This window comes from Anser cygnoides, chromosome 1, assembly GCF_040182565.1.
Source record: "Anser cygnoides isolate HZ-2024a breed goose chromosome 1, Taihu_goose_T2T_genome, whole genome shotgun sequence".
Taxonomy (NCBI): Eukaryota; Metazoa; Chordata; class Aves; order Anseriformes; family Anatidae; genus Anser; species Anser cygnoides.
Window position 1 is genome coordinate 88,649,422 of NC_089873.1, and position 16,886 is coordinate 88,666,307.

The 16,886-nt window shown below is 37.7% G+C and overlaps 1 protein-coding gene across 12 annotated transcripts in view; it reads right to left on the reverse strand.

Moving 5' to 3' along the window:
• The window catches only part of EPHA6 (EPH receptor A6), a 517,785-nt gene that overhangs the window by 124,014 nt on the left and 376,885 nt on the right, over window positions 1-16,886 (reverse strand). For 10 of the 12 annotated variants that reach the window (XM_067001793.1, XM_067001791.1, XM_067001775.1 and 7 more), the window contains 3 exons: window positions 15,138-15,185; window positions 14,549-14,711; window positions 2,827-2,935 (listed from right to left, as the gene is read on the reverse strand). In XM_067001793.1, coding sequence (XP_066857894.1) covers window positions 2,827-2,935; window positions 14,549-14,711; window positions 15,138-15,185 — 320 coding nt within the window. The remainder of the gene's footprint in view (window positions 1-2,826; window positions 2,936-14,548; window positions 14,712-15,137; window positions 15,186-16,886) is intronic. The other 2 variants (XM_067001836.1, XM_067001782.1) reach the window with 1 other exon arrangement.

Genomic DNA, 16,886 nt, shown 5'->3' on the forward strand with positions numbered 1-16,886 from the left:
TGACAATTCAAGGTTATGCTGCCACATGGCAAGATTTCAGGTTCCCTTTAACGAAACCTCTCCTAAATTGAATGCTGCCTATCTGTGGGACTGCTAGTGCCCATTTAGAGGGCCCAATGATGGGAGTAACTGTTAAGGTCAAGAAACGTAAGATTTGCTCTTGGTCTTAAAGCTCTTACTCACTGAGCAGCCTAAGAAGGATGACTTAGAGGGAAACCTCTGGGGCTAAGGGCTAGGCTGAGGGCTAAGGGCTATTTGGGCACTGACAGCAGTGCATGTGGACATATGCTTTGGTGTACAGAAATTCAGTTCCATAACCAGCTTGAACAAAATGACTGGCTTTTTTGTGTTCATAATCAGCCTAACAAAATAAACTATAATTATAGATAGTGTATGCAGTAAAATAGTAACCACGGAGAAATGGGAAATACATGAACACACCCACCTCCTCTCAATGGTTCATTTAAACTACTGAAAAAGATTAGGATCACTCACAAATGCTTTCACTGCTATAGAGGTGATGATGAACATCTGAAGGGCAGAAACTTCTTAAGCTATCATAATTAGCAGTAAGATGTTTTCATAGTTACGTACCCTAATGGAGGGAAACAGTAACCATGGGATTCTCAGCTTCCGTGGAAATCTTCCGATTGTACACCAGTTGCTAGGACCACTAAGCATGCCAGTGACATTTTTAGGACCTGGACAACTGGTCTGTAGGGTTCCAGCCACTAAGAGGAACACTGAACCCAAGCTCTTACACTTGGAGTGTCTGCCCAGAGGAACATTCAAAGAAACAAGTCTTTACCCCCCACAATTCTTCTAAGTATCCAAAGCCATAAAATTAAGACTATAGAAGCCAGTGAGAACCAGCAATAGAGTCTTCCTGTTCCAACTCCCCATTTTCTACCACTGTCAGCTAGAAAACCATTGGAAAGGAATAATTTCTCTAATGATAAGGATAAATCACACTGAGTTTTAATACTGCACTTCCTGGAATTTAGCCAAGACCCTGGTCTCACTGCCTACGCTGTGCCTCGAAGTCACTATCGCTTTCATTTTTCTATCTGCAATTGGCAGCCATGCTTCCTGCTTACTCTTGGTGGATAATCACTCAGCAGAGTGCAGAGGCAGGTGCTCATTTAACCCAGCCTCTCCACTATGAATAGACTCATCAGCAGCCCTGTGACTCGATAGCTCATCAAATTGCTAATTCTAAACATCGAAGCAGAGCACATCTGTAGGATACCAATCCCATTTTTCATGCAGAAATTCACCTCCAGTCCTATAGTAAATTGAGTATTTATTCAAAATTTTCTTGCTCTGTCTTTTACGGAATACACTCTTATCACTGCATTTAAGCAGCACTTCAAAATGAATTCATATCTTACATAATTGAAACAGTCCCATTGAGTAAGATGTTAGAAAGCTACGAGAATCACCAATGTCCTTAACATTACCAAACAGGAGAAATAAACCCAGATAGAAACCCATTTCCATTTTTTTTTTTTTTTCATTCCTGAGTTTACTGGATGTTTTCTGAGGAAAGAGTTAAAGAGTTCTAGTTAGGTTTCAGGAGTCACACTCAAGGATTCTGCAGAATCATTTTCTCTGAAAGTTTGTCTTTGTCTGAATAACTCTTCTCCAAGAGTCTGTCATTTGTAGTGTTTGTAGTAATTGTATAAATATTTATTAAGCTTCTAAGATTACTTGAGATCACAGTATGTTCCAATGTGAACTGCTTCCATTAGCTTCAACTGAATGCTAGACTTAACCGGTTTTATTATTTAGCAGAAAGCATTAATTCACATAATGGTAGCTACTGTAGTGCCATATTTGGCTACTGGGATACTGCAAATAAATGATCCAGCCTGCATTGGTAGGACTTTCTTTTCAAATTAAAATTAATATTATAACAACAAAATAGCAAATTAATTACAAATCTGAAAGTGCAGCACTGTCAAGTGATATCAGCCCAGTCTGTAATGATTACTATCCCATTCAGAGAAGTAACTGTAACATCTTTCCTCTATATGTAAGCACAGACTCTAAACAACACCAGGAATGGTGCAGAAACCCATCCAAACTCCAGATTTTTTTTTGTCCCAAAGCTGGGTAAGAAGGAAACTCCATGGAGAACAATCCTCACATGGAGGCTCTTCCACCATTTGTATTACGCATCTGCAGGAGGGAGAGGCAAAAAGGGTAGAGATGGGCCAAAGCCCACACAGATCCTCCTACAGAACTTACTGAAGGAGATGAGCCCAGCTACCTCTGCTTGGACTCATATGTCTACAGAGTACCAGGCTTTTTTTCGGCTTTCTTGAACCACGGCAGAACTGTGGTGCCACTGATGTCTCACAGAGAAGATGGGACATAATGTCTTCATCCTTTTAAATTTTGCTTTGTTTTCTGGTGGAAGCAGATGAAATCCCAAAGTCACATGGAAAACACTCGTATAAAAGAGATTTTACAATAAATACTGTTTTTTGTTTTCCTTTCTTTTCTTGTTTTCGAATGTCAGAGCCTTGAGGGTGCAGTCGTATTGTATTTAAAAATTTTTGCTCTACAGACAAGAGGGCCAGAAACTTATTTTAAAACCAGATAAATTATTTCCTGATTTCACATAATTACTTAGCTGCCCAAGCTGGGCTTTTAAGAACTCTGAGTGTGAGCAGTGCTGAACAAAGAGGACATTGACCCAGCTACATCTAACCCATATTTCAGCACTGACAATGTGGTTTAATGACTTAGCTATTCTTCTTAAATTCTTAGCATTGGATGACACAGACCCTGAGTAAATAAGAACGCTGTAGCATTAATTACCTTCCAGTGATCAGGAAGAACAAAGTGAGGATGACCAGGAGAGTGAATCCACCAACAGCAGCAGTGGCAATCACAAGAATCTGCCCCTGCTCCGCAGCCATATCAGAAGCTGAAACAGAAGCACAAAGAAATGAGGTTAAAACTCCAGCACTAGGATTCATGCAGAAAGGGTGGCAAAATTTCACTGATCAAATGTTGCAATTACTCCGTAGTAGTTTTCTTGGTGCTTAGACCAGACATCAGATGTGAATATGCCTGTGAAGTGAAAAACCTTACCCTGTGTCCCAACTATAAAGAGGCAGAGAAGATTTTTATAATTTTTTAAAACGAGGAGCTGGCATTATCAGATAAGTTTTTCAATTGAAACTAACTTGCAACTTACCAAAGTTTGACATAAATACATGTTTTGGACATAAAACTAGAACAAATTTATTGATTTTTTTTAGCTTAACCTTGCCTCTAATTCAAAACTTCTCTCTATCCAATTGTCCCAAGTGAAGTCAGCAGCAGTGCTATGCATGTAAGACATACTAAACTAGGTTCAGTAGAACATGAAGTACAAAAAAGCGCATGTAACATGTAGCCCCACACATTCTTCTGTGTTTCTGTTATTTAGTTTTATCATCACAAATTAATACAGTTTTATCTATAACAAGCTCTGGTGATTGGCATAGCTATTGAAAAAAAAAAGATTTTCTTATGCCTCATGTTTTTCCTCTGCTTTTTGTAGAACATTTAGCAGGTAAAAAAGATCATCTGAAACTGTCTTGTATCCAGAGGCTTGATCTTTTCACTATTTTTTCTTTATAATATTAAATGTTTACACTGACAAAGTACCTATTACAATTAGGCTGGTCCTCATCGTGCAAATACTACTGAACAGAAAAAGAACTGTATCTCCTGTTTTGTGACTTCAAAGTTTTACTTCTTAAAGTAAACTCAGTTACACTTGAACATTTTCACCATATGACATTTACCTAATTCTGATTTTCTTTTTCTATGAGAAACATAAGATTGTCCCGAAAGAAGAATAAACAATTCTATTCAGTTACCTTGGACAACAGCAGTAAATGCAGAAAAGAAAATAAGTTTTAGATTTATCAAGAAAGCAACTTTGGCTTTGTAATCTTGTAAATAAAATCTTCAGCTTTCTTTGTGCATCAGATGATTAAAGTTTAGGGAAATCACCTAGGCTGCTGGAAAGAGAAAGCTCAGCAGGCTATATTCTCTCACTTTGCAGTTGATGAAGCCCAATACAATGCACACATAACTCCCCAAAGCATCATAAAAAATTGTTTTCAAGAAAAACGTTTGGCTTCTAAATAATATTAGTGAGTGGTTTAGAAATTAGCTGTGTAAACTGGCTTTGTAATAGTAGTAAAGCGAATAAAAGCAATAGTAATTTATGCCTCAATTTTCAGCAAAAACAACTTGTTAAATTTCTGCCATTAGGTTTCTGTTCATATAATTTAATGGAGATATGCACTGGCAGTAAATTACAAGGCATTCAGTATCTGTGATCATAAACTCTCCTCAGACAAGTTAAATACATGAATCTTCCAATAAATGATGTATCAAAACCCTTTATCAAATACTTACTAAATAGCTAATCTCCAAAACAGTACCTAGTGATACCACAGGAAGGGACTGTAGCTCTGCATTATCTTGAGCTCCACAGAGTCAGGTTTAGTTGAAAAAATATAATATAAAACATGGTGCCAAACAAGTAACAATGTGAAAAGTAACAGGCTCTTCAATTCAAATGCTGAATACTATTTCAAACTAGCAAGGGTTGTGCTAAATGTTACAAAGACAGCCAGAGACGGTTTGAAATTGTGTAAAGGGTAAGGGAAGTTTTAAATGAGTGTATCTTGTCCATCTGTGCAATGGAAGTGAGAGGATGAAATGCAGCCCTTTTTCCTATAAAAAAAAAAAAAAAAAAGAGTTGTGAAAAAATATTTAGTTCAGTAAAACAAATGTGAACCAGAGGCAGATAAACTAGATGGAATTTTGTTCAACAGGCTTTCATTATCAAGGAGAACACGCAGGGCTTGAGAATTCAAGTTGAGTGCAAATGTAGGAACTGATCCTACAGTCCAAAGAAGCCTTCTGCTAGCTACTGAGATGAAAAGTCGGTGTCCTGGATCACTCATGTTGAATGGAGTTGCTCTGAGTTTTAGCTAAAGCAGACTGCAATACATCAGTTTAATAATGCACATATTTTCTACCAGGAACCACAGTCAAGTTCTTGAAGGGGGAGAAATTCCCCACTGACTTAGTTCTTTCCATGTCTAACCAATACAATTTTTAGCTGAGACTGTACATTCTTAAATAGTGAGTATTCTGTTTCTAGCATTTGTATTTTACTCTGTTGGCAGAGATGCCGGAGTCCAATATATTAGGATTTTTTTCAAGTAGCCAAATCATTATAAAGGGCCTTTCAAGCCTGAAACTTCCTGATGACCTTAATTTACTTGTCAGATAAAAATGTCAAATGACAGACAAGTATAATTGTAAAATGTGGATTTGTTAAAAACTGACAGAGAGGCAGTTAAGGCAAAATGATGGAAATACTTATTTTTGCTTGAAGTGATCCTTCTAGAAATCGATAAAGGCACAGTGAAGTGAACAACACATATATAAACACACAGGCTCCACAAAACACTGTCCAGACAGGGAGAAGGTGTTAATAAAGGAAACTCGATAATTACAATTTTTACAGCATTTTGACATTCCAAATTAAATTCAGCACGTCCCTTGACTTTTCTGTTCTTTTCTTATTTCCCAATTTCTCTCTTAATTAAGGTAATGTCTAAGTTGTAAATAATAAGTGCTTTAATAAGAGATTGCTTTTGTTATGCACGTCCTTGATTCTTTTTTGTCATTTCCTGCTTTTTTCCTTCATTTTTCCCATCAGCTGTGCATGTTTGTATATGTCCCTGTGTTTCTCATCAAGAGTGTTCTTAACTACACAAGATAGAAAAATAAAAAACAATTATGACTGCAAAGCCAAGCAAGTTTCTGCAACCTTATTTTATCTTTTTGTGTGTACATATTACAGTGCTGGATTTCACCATGGGATCACACAGCAACTTTTCCAGGACCTTATTCTAGACAACAGAGCCAGTAATCGTATAGCTAAAATCACTGTTTATTTTCTTTCATTTTGTTTTCTTTACACTGCCCAGTGCATGAGCTCAGTCAGCACCTGCTGACTGCACAAGGATGCTTAGTAGTTCTGTGATTATAGGGATGAATGTGAGTTTATGATTTATAAGGCCATACTCCATTTGACAGTTATAGTTGATAGGCAAGGGGGTGGGGAAGTGCTGGTGGAACAGAAATGTGTAAACCACTAGCAGATCCAATGGGAAAACTATTGCCAACTTACTGCCCTTGTCCATATTCTCTTGTCCCTGTTCCCGTTTCTGACATTACATCTCTCCCTGCGCTTTCAGAGAGGACAAGCATGCTGCAGAAGAAGTGCTCTCTCTCCTCATTAGACTCCCTGTGGCAGAGTGAGTGGGGAGGTCAGTTCTGTCCAACTACAGCAGTTCACACAGGTTTGTGCAGTGGAGAGAAAGAGGCTAGGGTTTGCTATGATTCCCTTCTTGGTGCTCCAAGACACAAAAGGTGGATTTGTCACCCAGGCTTCTGCTTCAGAGTCATCTCATGAGGGAGCTTAGTACCTACATACCTGAGTGACTGTTACGTCTGGTAGTATGTTTCATTCTTTCTGGCCATCTGCTCAATAAGTACATTTTGACAAAAACATACTTTTAAAAATGAATGGCATAATGCAAAGATAAGGGAGGATTTATGGGTTATCCTTGCAGATGATTAGATACTACACTACAATATTTGGGTGTTAGAGCTCTTCAGCATGGTGTAGCCACCACTGATATGACTAGTCAAGTTGTGAATGGATTCTACAGCTACAACATGTATCACACATTCATGTATCCAGAAGCCTATTATCCAGAGAAACTGTTTACTCACATTACTCTTCATGCTTAACTCAGACATAGGTTATGTGCTTAAAATGATGTTTAAGAGTTTCTAATTGCATCATTCCAGCTTTCTTCCTCAACAACAAGGCCAGCTTCCTTGCTCACCACCACATCTAGAAATCCCTTCCACATCCAACCTGGAATCAGGTCAGTTCCCATCAGCTACTTTTTACATTCAAGCCCTGTCAAAGTTGCAGCTCCCCTCTGGGTTCTTCACCCAAATGTGTGGAGGAGGACCTGCATTTCACCTTCTCTCTGGGCTGAAGGGAAATATCTGAGGCTTCTTCACTTCCTTACTGGGCAGACTGTGAGAAATGGTACAGAAATTTATTCACAGTGCAAGAGGATAAAAGGACGGAGAGTACCTCCAGCTCTGTTCTCTCTTTTTTGAGCAAATTTCTTCAAAGTCTTTTAAAAGGTTGTGTATTTGGTCTAAAAGGTCTGGAAGCCCTAATGACAACTCTCTTCTGTCTCTTAGCTACATACTTTAGTTATTTCAATTTGACATCTATCAGGCAGCGGACCTTCCAGCAGAGTGAAAGATAAAAAAGTGACAGAAAGACAGCTAGATAGATAATAGTGAGTGAGTAGCTGTGAGATAGATAAGTGTGGATGGTGAAAACTGGAGCTCTAACAGACAGTAACTGACTGTCAGATGGATTTACAACACATTGTAAACAACAGTGCTTAAGAACAATAGGAAAGAAAAACACAAAGTCTATTAGGGTAATCTTTACATTTCCAGAAGTGCTGCAGTTCAAGTGCTCCAGTGAGATGACGGTCTCCAATCTAAGGGGGGATGTGGGAAAAGGAGCAGGCAATGGAAAGGCAATCTTAAAAAGGACTGTTATTAGCATAAGGATGTAATACTTCTTTCTATGTATGGGCCTGAAAAGCCTTTTTCCAAGTGTTGTCACTAACATTAGCTTCCTGACCAGTGGATGAATGGAAAGCCTGTGCAAGAAGCTTGAGGTATGAGCAAGGATGTTGCTCTTGTTCAGGAAATGCAGACAAAAGTAAAATCTCTATGGCTTCTGGGCACATGCAGCAGGGACACCAGATAGGGCAAGGTCATATTTGAAGAACAAATGGTTGGAAATACAAAACATAGTAAGGAAATATTTCAAGATTAAAATGAGACACTCTGAGGTATCCAGTGCTGACTACTATTGAATGAACAGTAGGACTAGGCAGACATGAGGACAGATCCAGCAAGACAGTTACTAAATAGGATATTTGTGCAGTCTCATTTGCTTGGTGGTTTCATCCAGAAATTGAATTTACTGTTGTCAAAACATCAAACATTCTAACAAGAAAATCTCCATTTTGCACTGGCAACAAGATATATTTCTAAAAATCCTAAGGACAGCTTCTCTGCCATGGCATGAATGTGCTTGAAACAATATTGGGCTCTTTTAGAACCAGTGATTCAGGACCGCCCTCTGGAGTTCCAGAAAGAATGGAGCTCAGGGTCCAGATCACATATGGCTGCAAATCCAAAATATCATGATTTCAGGCTGAAAAGGTAAAGACAAATATTGTGGATATGGGAAGCGAAGGAAGAATGCAAGGATTCAGCAGATCTGGCAATAAAAGAAAATCACCATCTGTGCCTATGATAAAGAAATTAAAGTTATTATTTCATCAAGATCAGGGTTCCAGACTAATTAATTTTTCACAGTCCTCAAATTAATAAAACACATAACTAGGTATTCTGTCAGTATTTCTCTCTCTCTTTTTTTTTTTTTTTTACTGTTAATATAATTTATTTGAACCACATGAAAATCTACATTGCTTTTGGATTAAAACTCATCATGTGTTTATATTTGTCACTGTCTGTTCAGCTCAAGCAGTAGCCCACACTGCAAACACACTAGTCTGCCTGTTGGGTCCCTTCTGGAACAAGCCAATTAGTTCCCTTTCAGATAAAAATTTCTTTCCTGATGATGGGAAGCCTGGTGTGGAAAACACCCTTGGATTTAGAACAACCCCTGCAAAAGAGAGCCACAGCATGAAAGCACTGCACTGCCTAACAGCAGTAAATTGTTCAATTTTTTGCAAATTCCTGTAGGCACAAGAGCCACTGGGGTGATATAGTAAAGAGCATTCCTCCAGAAAAACAAACAAGAATGCTCTGAATCATTAAATTTTCAAAAAAAATAACCACCTCAACATATTCTGTAAAGCCAGCAAGAAAGAAAAGAGACAGAGAGAGAGAAAACAGTGAGGGATTAAAAGATGTTTATGCTGGGACAAATGATCTTTTATTGTTGGAATACGTTTTTTTTTTTCTATCCTAGAAAGGACTGGAGTCTTTTTGTGGTGACTTAAATAGCTGGCACTCCTGATACATAAAAGAAGGAACTATGAGTGAGGTTATGCTTCAGTTTGTAGCCACAGCAGTGGTACATGTGTGTGTGCTGGAGCATATGAAACCCCGTCAACTTCAATAGAAATATTTTACCTGTGAAGTGCTGAAACAGGGAGACTGCATAAAATGGCAATAAGGAAGACCGTCAAAAGCAGTAGTTACTATGTTTTTCAAAGGTATCATGTAGAAATTTCCCAGCTTCTTTTAGCTTTAATAGTGGAAGACATCCCTAACAACATCTATTCATCCATCCCTGCTTCCTTGAAATGAATTTTTCTGACTTTTCTAGATTATATTTCCCTTCGTGAATAAAGTATAAATTTTATTCTTTTAGCTGACTCTGCAGCGAGGAGAAGAGCTCTCCAGCAGCAAACTCCCCAAGCAATGGTTGCCTCAGTCTGCTGGTCAGGAAGTCAGGGTGCTGCACAAAAAAATCCCAGACCAGCATTGCACGATTAAGTGCTTTTTCATGACTCCTAAAGAGTTAATCTTCTTTCTGCTTCACGCACCACCATTTCCACGCACTGGAAAGCTGCCTGGCCGAGAAGGACCTGGGAGTATTGGTGGATAGTCGGCTGAATATGAGCCAGCAGTGTGCTCAGGTGGCCAAGAAGGCCAACGGCATCCTGGCCTGTATAAGAAGCAGTGTGGCCAGCAGGTCGAGGGAAGTGATTGTGCCCCTGTACTCGGCTCTGGTGAGGCCGCACCTCGAGTACTGTGTTCAGTTTTGGGCCCCTCGCTACAGGAAGGACATGGACGTGCTCGAGCGAGTCCAGAGAAGGGCGACCAAGCTGGTGAGGGGTCTGGAGAACAAGTCTTACGAGGAGCGGCTGAGGGAGCTGGGCTTGTTCAGCCTGGAGAAGAGGAGGCTCAGGGGCGACCTCATCGCTCTCTACAGTTACCTGAAAGGAGGCTGTAGAGAGGTGGGGGTTGGTCTATTCTCCCACGTGCCTAGTGACAGGACGAGGGGGAATGGGCTAAAGTTGCGACAGGGGAGTTTTAGGTTGGATGTTAGGAAGTACTTCTTTACCGAAAGGGTTATTAAGCATTGGAACGGGCTGCCCAGGGAGGTGGTGGAGTCACCATCCCTGGAGGTCTTTAAAAGACGTTTAGATGTAGAGCTTAGGGATATGGTTTAGTGGAGTACTTAGTGTTAGGTCAGAGGTTGGACTCGATGATCTTGAGGTCTCTTCCAACCTAGAGAAATCTGTGAATCTGTGAATTAATAATTACACCAAAATTTCTTGGTGTTCCTAGTAATGACATATCTTATTTTATACTGTATAACAGAAGCAGTGCAGATAAGTGTTTCAACCAGTAAACTGGAAAAGGCATGACAGCACTGTCCTGCCAAGGACACTAGGTTTTAGGATGTTGATAGACGTGTCACAACTGAAGAGTGAATATCTGTTCCATTACTTTCTTTAGAACCTGTCTATCACTTTAAAGAAAAATATTAATTATGGACTGCTCATTGTACCACTATTTATTAGCAAGTTGTGTCAATATTCAAGTAGGATAAATAGAATACTTTTGGTTGTTCTCCTGCAACTGGTCCCAAAATTCTTCTCTAGAGGCTAATATTATAACATGTAGAAACACATGACTTGAAGTATTTACTGTAATTTTTATGAGGTTGTTGGTGGATAAAGTTTATTTGGATAACACAGACTTTTTAAACACTCTATTTTTCCTAGCATTCTGATGAAAACATTATGTAAAATCAGTATAGCTCACCTCAAATTAATTAAAAACTGGCTAACTGAAAGACCACAAAAATTAATTGCAAATGTGGAATGTTCACCAAGTAGCTTTTTTCTAATGGGTAGTGATTGAGGAAGCTGTAACAGTCTACCTTGGTCTAATATTATTTGGTATCTTTCAGAATAATTAAGAAGAAAATGTATTAAAAAATTAGAAATTTTTCAGATGAAATGAATACTGCCAGAGCTGTAATTGACAAAAACAGATTACTACAGTTTAACTTGGACTGCTTGGTAAGTATAGGTGCACACCAGTAAGGGTGACATATCATTTACATACACTTATAAGAATATGCAATACAAGTCTAAACCCTCCTCAATCCTTGCATCTACATGCAGGCCAGTATCTTGGAATACAGTAGTACTCAAAAAATTGTTGCAATATGCTAGTTATTCAGTTGTGTAAAGCAATGCTGTAGTTGAGACAGCAAGTACTTGGACCTATAAGTAAAAGAAAACTAAACTATAAGGAGGTAAGTGGTGTTATGACTGTTTATGGCATCATAAACAGGTTTACTTTTCTAGTTCAGTATCAGGTTCAGCTCTGATGTTATACTTCAACAAGAATGCTAAAATTCTGGAGAGCTACAAAATTGATTCAATGGTTGGATGAACTGCCTTTTAGAGGGAGAGAGCATTTTTCTCACTTAAGGGAAAGATGAGAGTATTCTTAAAAATGGCCTACACACATTTAGAAGAGGAAGACATTCCTGATAGTATCTGCCTTTTTAATTTGTCAGAAAAGGGTCAAAAGATACAAGCTAAAAAAAAACAAAGGCCATAAACAAGGTGCAAATTTTTAATAACAAGGGCTAAGCACTGGAACTACCTACCTATAAATATGGTGAGCTTCCCATTGCTGGAGATGTTACATTTTAATCTATTGTCATAAACTGTCTGAAAAAGCTACTGCGTTACACAGGTTTGGTTGGTGTTATAAAAGGGGTTCAAATGAATAACCAAAATAATCTGATGCTGCATTAAAGATTAAAATAGGACTACTTTCAAAATACTGCTTTGAGGTAGAACAATATTTGGAGAGCAATGGTTATCATTTGACTGATCACTGAGCACTGCTTCCATTTGAAATAAGAAATATTTACTACCAGGCACTCCCTTTGTTTCTTTTTTCCTTTGAAATCTAAAGCAGTACTGTAGAAATACTTAAATAAGACCACAGCTGTAACAGACCTTTGAACTACCGTTTCAGTTAAACTGCAGTCTTTACCTAGCTCCAGGTACCATTTCAAACTGAGCTGCAGAATTTCTCTCTACCCTCATCTCAGCTGATCCTAAACAAAGCCTACATTTCCTCTCCATCACACAATTATCTCATTTTGCAACAAATTAAATACTTTTAGGCAGGCACAAGCCTAACCAACACATGTTGGCAAATAATAAATATATAATGTGTATTTATGTTTTACTATCAAGATTCACACAGAATGCTTTGTAGTAATTGAGGCATTAAATGTTGAGTGTTGAAACCTAAAAATCTGTTTTTTTCAAGATATCCCTGTTTCTGAAGGAAACTTGTGTTCCCATGCAGTGAGAAGACAGACATGTAGAAATATACATGCTATAAATTATTATAAGCCAGTGAACTTTCAAACAAAGCATCAATTATGACACCATTTCATATTGCAAAATCCAATGCTTCTCCAAAATGGAATCTAAATTTGAAAAAAATAAATTACACATGAAGCAAATAACCATATATGTATATTTTTTTACACTGAATTATTTAATGGATCATATTTTTGTTGCTGGGGTAATTCATTTCCCAGTGAGAGAAAATTATACTTACCCATTTTTGAGAGAAACTCAGAGTAGCATCACTTTAACCTATGACCTGTTCTTCTATCTTAAAATGGAGGACTGAACCATGCAGCCCTACTAGTCATCCTATGCCTCCAGTGAGTCTGGAGAAAAACTCAGGCTTCTAGGTTACTGTTAATGCTTTTCACAGTACCATCCTTAGTTCTTTGTCTCATGGTGTTGGAGCTAGAGGAGCTTCAATATACACAGTCCCCAGGCACTATGGCATTATGGAAGTCTACAGAGATTTGAACTGCTTCAGACCTCAGATACTTGGAATGACATCTTAGGGAAGGGTCACTTACAATGACACCACTGGGTCCGTCATCTGGATCCAAGTCTACACTACTAATGGATTACAAGCATGTTCAAAACCAACTAAGGTTCCACAGCATTGCTTATAGTAGCAGTGGTCAACTTAATTTTTTTTTTGTCTTTGATACTGAACTCAATTAATTGCCAATTATGGATTCAATTACTTGTTCCGATCCATATAAAAAGTTATTTTTAAACTGGATTAACACTGTACTCTACCTCACCATTCAACCCAACCAAGCAGTTGCATTAGTGCAACTGAGAAAAAGATGTGGGATTTGGAAGGCAGAGACTCTCACTCCCAGGAGATATTTTTATCAGAAGTGCTGATGCAAGAAATGTCACAGGAACCACAGCCTTCCTGATTTGGATGGCTAAGTCACATTTCTATGTATATGACATAGGCTCATAGAGGTTTAAATACCATTTACTTTTGACAACATTTATGACCCACTGTGCCTAAAGGCTAGTATTTATTGCACCAGTAGATGCAGACAAGATCTACTAGAATTCTGGAAAGCACCCAAGTGCTTAATGTCTATTCAAACCAATTGGCTTAAGTACCTAGGAAAATTTCAGAAGTCCAATTAGGTATTAAGTACTTGGAAATCTGTCCCTAAAACATTTTTGAAATAGAAGTTAAGAAGCAATGAAAATGGAACACAAACCCATGGGTGCTCTTGAAAACACTTGTATAGTTTTGAGTCTGTACTTTAGCTTAAGTAACTTGAATTCTAAAACACTAATGAAAAACATAGTATACATAATTGGTAAATTAAAGTAATTCCATTAATGAGTGTTTTAGTGCTATATCTACTACACTCATTTTATCTCAAACGCTTGTAAATAACTCGTTCATGGTTTCTTTGAAAGTGCAGGGTAATATATAAGATCAATATAAAATTGTTCAGAGCATGAGTCAAGTCTTTTTGCATGTAATTCAAGAATATGTAGGGTTTTTTTCTTCTCATTGGCAAATTTAGTAGACTTGTTGAAATACATATAAAAGTTTTAATTTTTATAATTATAGATTCTGGGACTAAAAACTGTAGAGAAAAGACTCCACCTCTATGTTTTAAGAGCTTGCATGAAGCTGCTGGACTTACATAACACGTAAGACTTACTCAGAATTATTCCACATGTTAAAAGGAAGGCCATCTTTAAGTGAAAAGTGAAAGGATATGGAACAAACCAGGAAATCTTACAGAAGGAAACACTCCTTCAGCTGGAACAGTGGTCTCAAATTTCTACGTGCTGCTCAAAAAAATAAATGAATCCAGAAGTGTGAGGCTGAGGCTTACTTACTTTTTTATCATACAGCTGTGGTCACTCTGTGATAAGCATATTGTATGGATTCAGACATTCAAACTTCAATGTCTGACTGCTATAGAATTAAATGCTACTTCTATTGTATTTGATTTCTTTTTCCCTTCAGTAAAACTTACTTTCATCTCCAGTTTCAAATTCAAACTTCTGGCTATAGCCGCTGTATCCTGCTGCCGTCCTGACTCTGATATGAAATATATACTTGGTGGCTGGCTTGAGACCTGTGATGATAACACTTGGAGCCTTGGACCTTGTGGAGGAATAGCTGAGCTGCTCATGCTCCTGAGGGACAAAAGAGGGGAGAAATGATATCAAGTTGAGTTGTACAAATTTTGTAAAAATTATATAGCAAAACTGAAGCTCCACATTCTTCTCATGAATGTAAAATGTTTTTATAAAAGGAGGTGCAGATATGGATTTCAGTACTTTGATTTTGTGTTATAATCACAATGTATGATATGGCCTTGACTTAGATTTCATTTTTTTTTGTCCTTAGTCTTGCATATAAACATATCACATCTTTGTGACTTAGGTTAGTAATTACACTGTAGTCAAAACAATATGGAATTAGTACAAGACTACATTCACAGAAAATGACAGCTAAAATGGCAGCTAACTGTTTTTGCACAATGGACAAACTAGGAGGTCAGTAAGTACTAGTAAGCTGTAAAGTAAAGATGTGGGAGTATTCAAATACCCGCTACTCACTTCTACCCGCAGGTAGTGCCAAAATGCCGGCGCTATCCGTGGGTAGACCTGTGGGTAAAAGAAAATAAAAATTAACTTTTTCTTTAAAGTCTGTAAACTTCTAGCATGGTTCAACTGCTTCACTGGTGTTGAACTTTATTTCTTTTTCCAGGTAGCTGTAATGTAGCCATACATGAAATTCCCTTTCACACTCTGTAAAAGAGACACTTCCTGTGAAATTCCCCTGTTAATTTCCTAGGAGTTGATCTTGGGGATCTTCTGAGAATTCCTGACCCTTACAGAGATCACTGGGAATTACTACTGCAGACAAGCTGCTGTAGTATGGAGATCAGCCACATTGATTGCTGCACAAAGTGCAGCTTTGCTAAGCACATCATTGACTATGCTTTTACGTGAGGGAATAATTTAAGAGAGAGTGTATTTCCTGTCATTAGTTACCATCACTCAATAAATCAGTAATCTGTAATATTTTATATGGTGCCTTAAGGCTAACTTTTCTGTATTACAGCAGTTGTCCCCAAACTGACACATGAGCTTAATAACCTGACTGTGGCATTGGGCACCATATACATTTATTGTATCATGCAGTAATACTACTGTATATGTTATTCAAAGGATGTTTCCAGCCTATTAAGAAGGAAGCAATCCAGTTCACAGAAGAGATACAGCCAGCAGAATAGGTTTCAATTAAATTCTGTTGAACTCTTAACCTCTTCTGAGCAACACACATTTTTTATATAAGACAAACAGTAAACACATTGAGTCAACTTCAGTCAAGGTGTAACAGTCACATTAGCATAGGGCAGGAGGTATATCAGTATTCCCCCAGTAGGCATACAAAGAGATGGTTAAGAAAAATAAATCAGAAAAAAAAAACACAAAAAAACAACTTAATCATTCTGTTAAGTGAAGGAAAGAAAGGTACACAATAATGACCACTATCTAAAATAATAGCATTTAATGCTCAATTCAAACAGTGGAAAGAATTTGAGAAACTGGAGTAAGAGGAAGCGTTGATTTGTTCCACTGTCTATGAAAAGATTTTGAAAAATCAAGAAATACATATTTAAATTGAAATAGTAGGACACTGTCCACGTATTCTTATGAATGGAGACTACAATTAACACATGATCTAACAACTGTTCTAAATATCAGATTTCCCCTATTACTTGAAATGTTATAACTTCACTTTGAGAGGGTTAGTGGATTTTAAGCTTTCGTTTTCTGAGAAATTTCAGAAAAAAATCAATTTTCTTCTGACAGAAAACCATATTAAGGTGAGGAACATTTATATGTATATATACATATTGAGATTAAGCTTGCTTCAGTTTGAAAATAGAACGTATCTGAGAAAAAAAGGTATAATAGGTTAATACTTAGATTTGCAAGGAAATAGAAAATGCTTACGCAGAGTAGTTCCCATGTTTCTTTATAGAAATTTCACAAATAGTCAGTGTGTTATGTAGAGCTAATTTCTATTCTATACCCTTGTTATATGTGCAACTTCCAGGGACTTTTGTGTGTAGAGGGCTAATATACTTTAACAAGTAACTTGGCCAGGTTATGCAGTTTTGGAGAACACAAGACTTGAATTCACTTAGTAATGAAGCTGCTAAGTAAAGTGTGTATATTTCTACCCAAAGAGACTAAGTCTTTTAACAAAATCATATAATCATTAAGGTTGGAAAAGACCTCCAAGATTATCTGGTCCAACCATCACCCTACTACCAATGTCACCCAATAAACCAT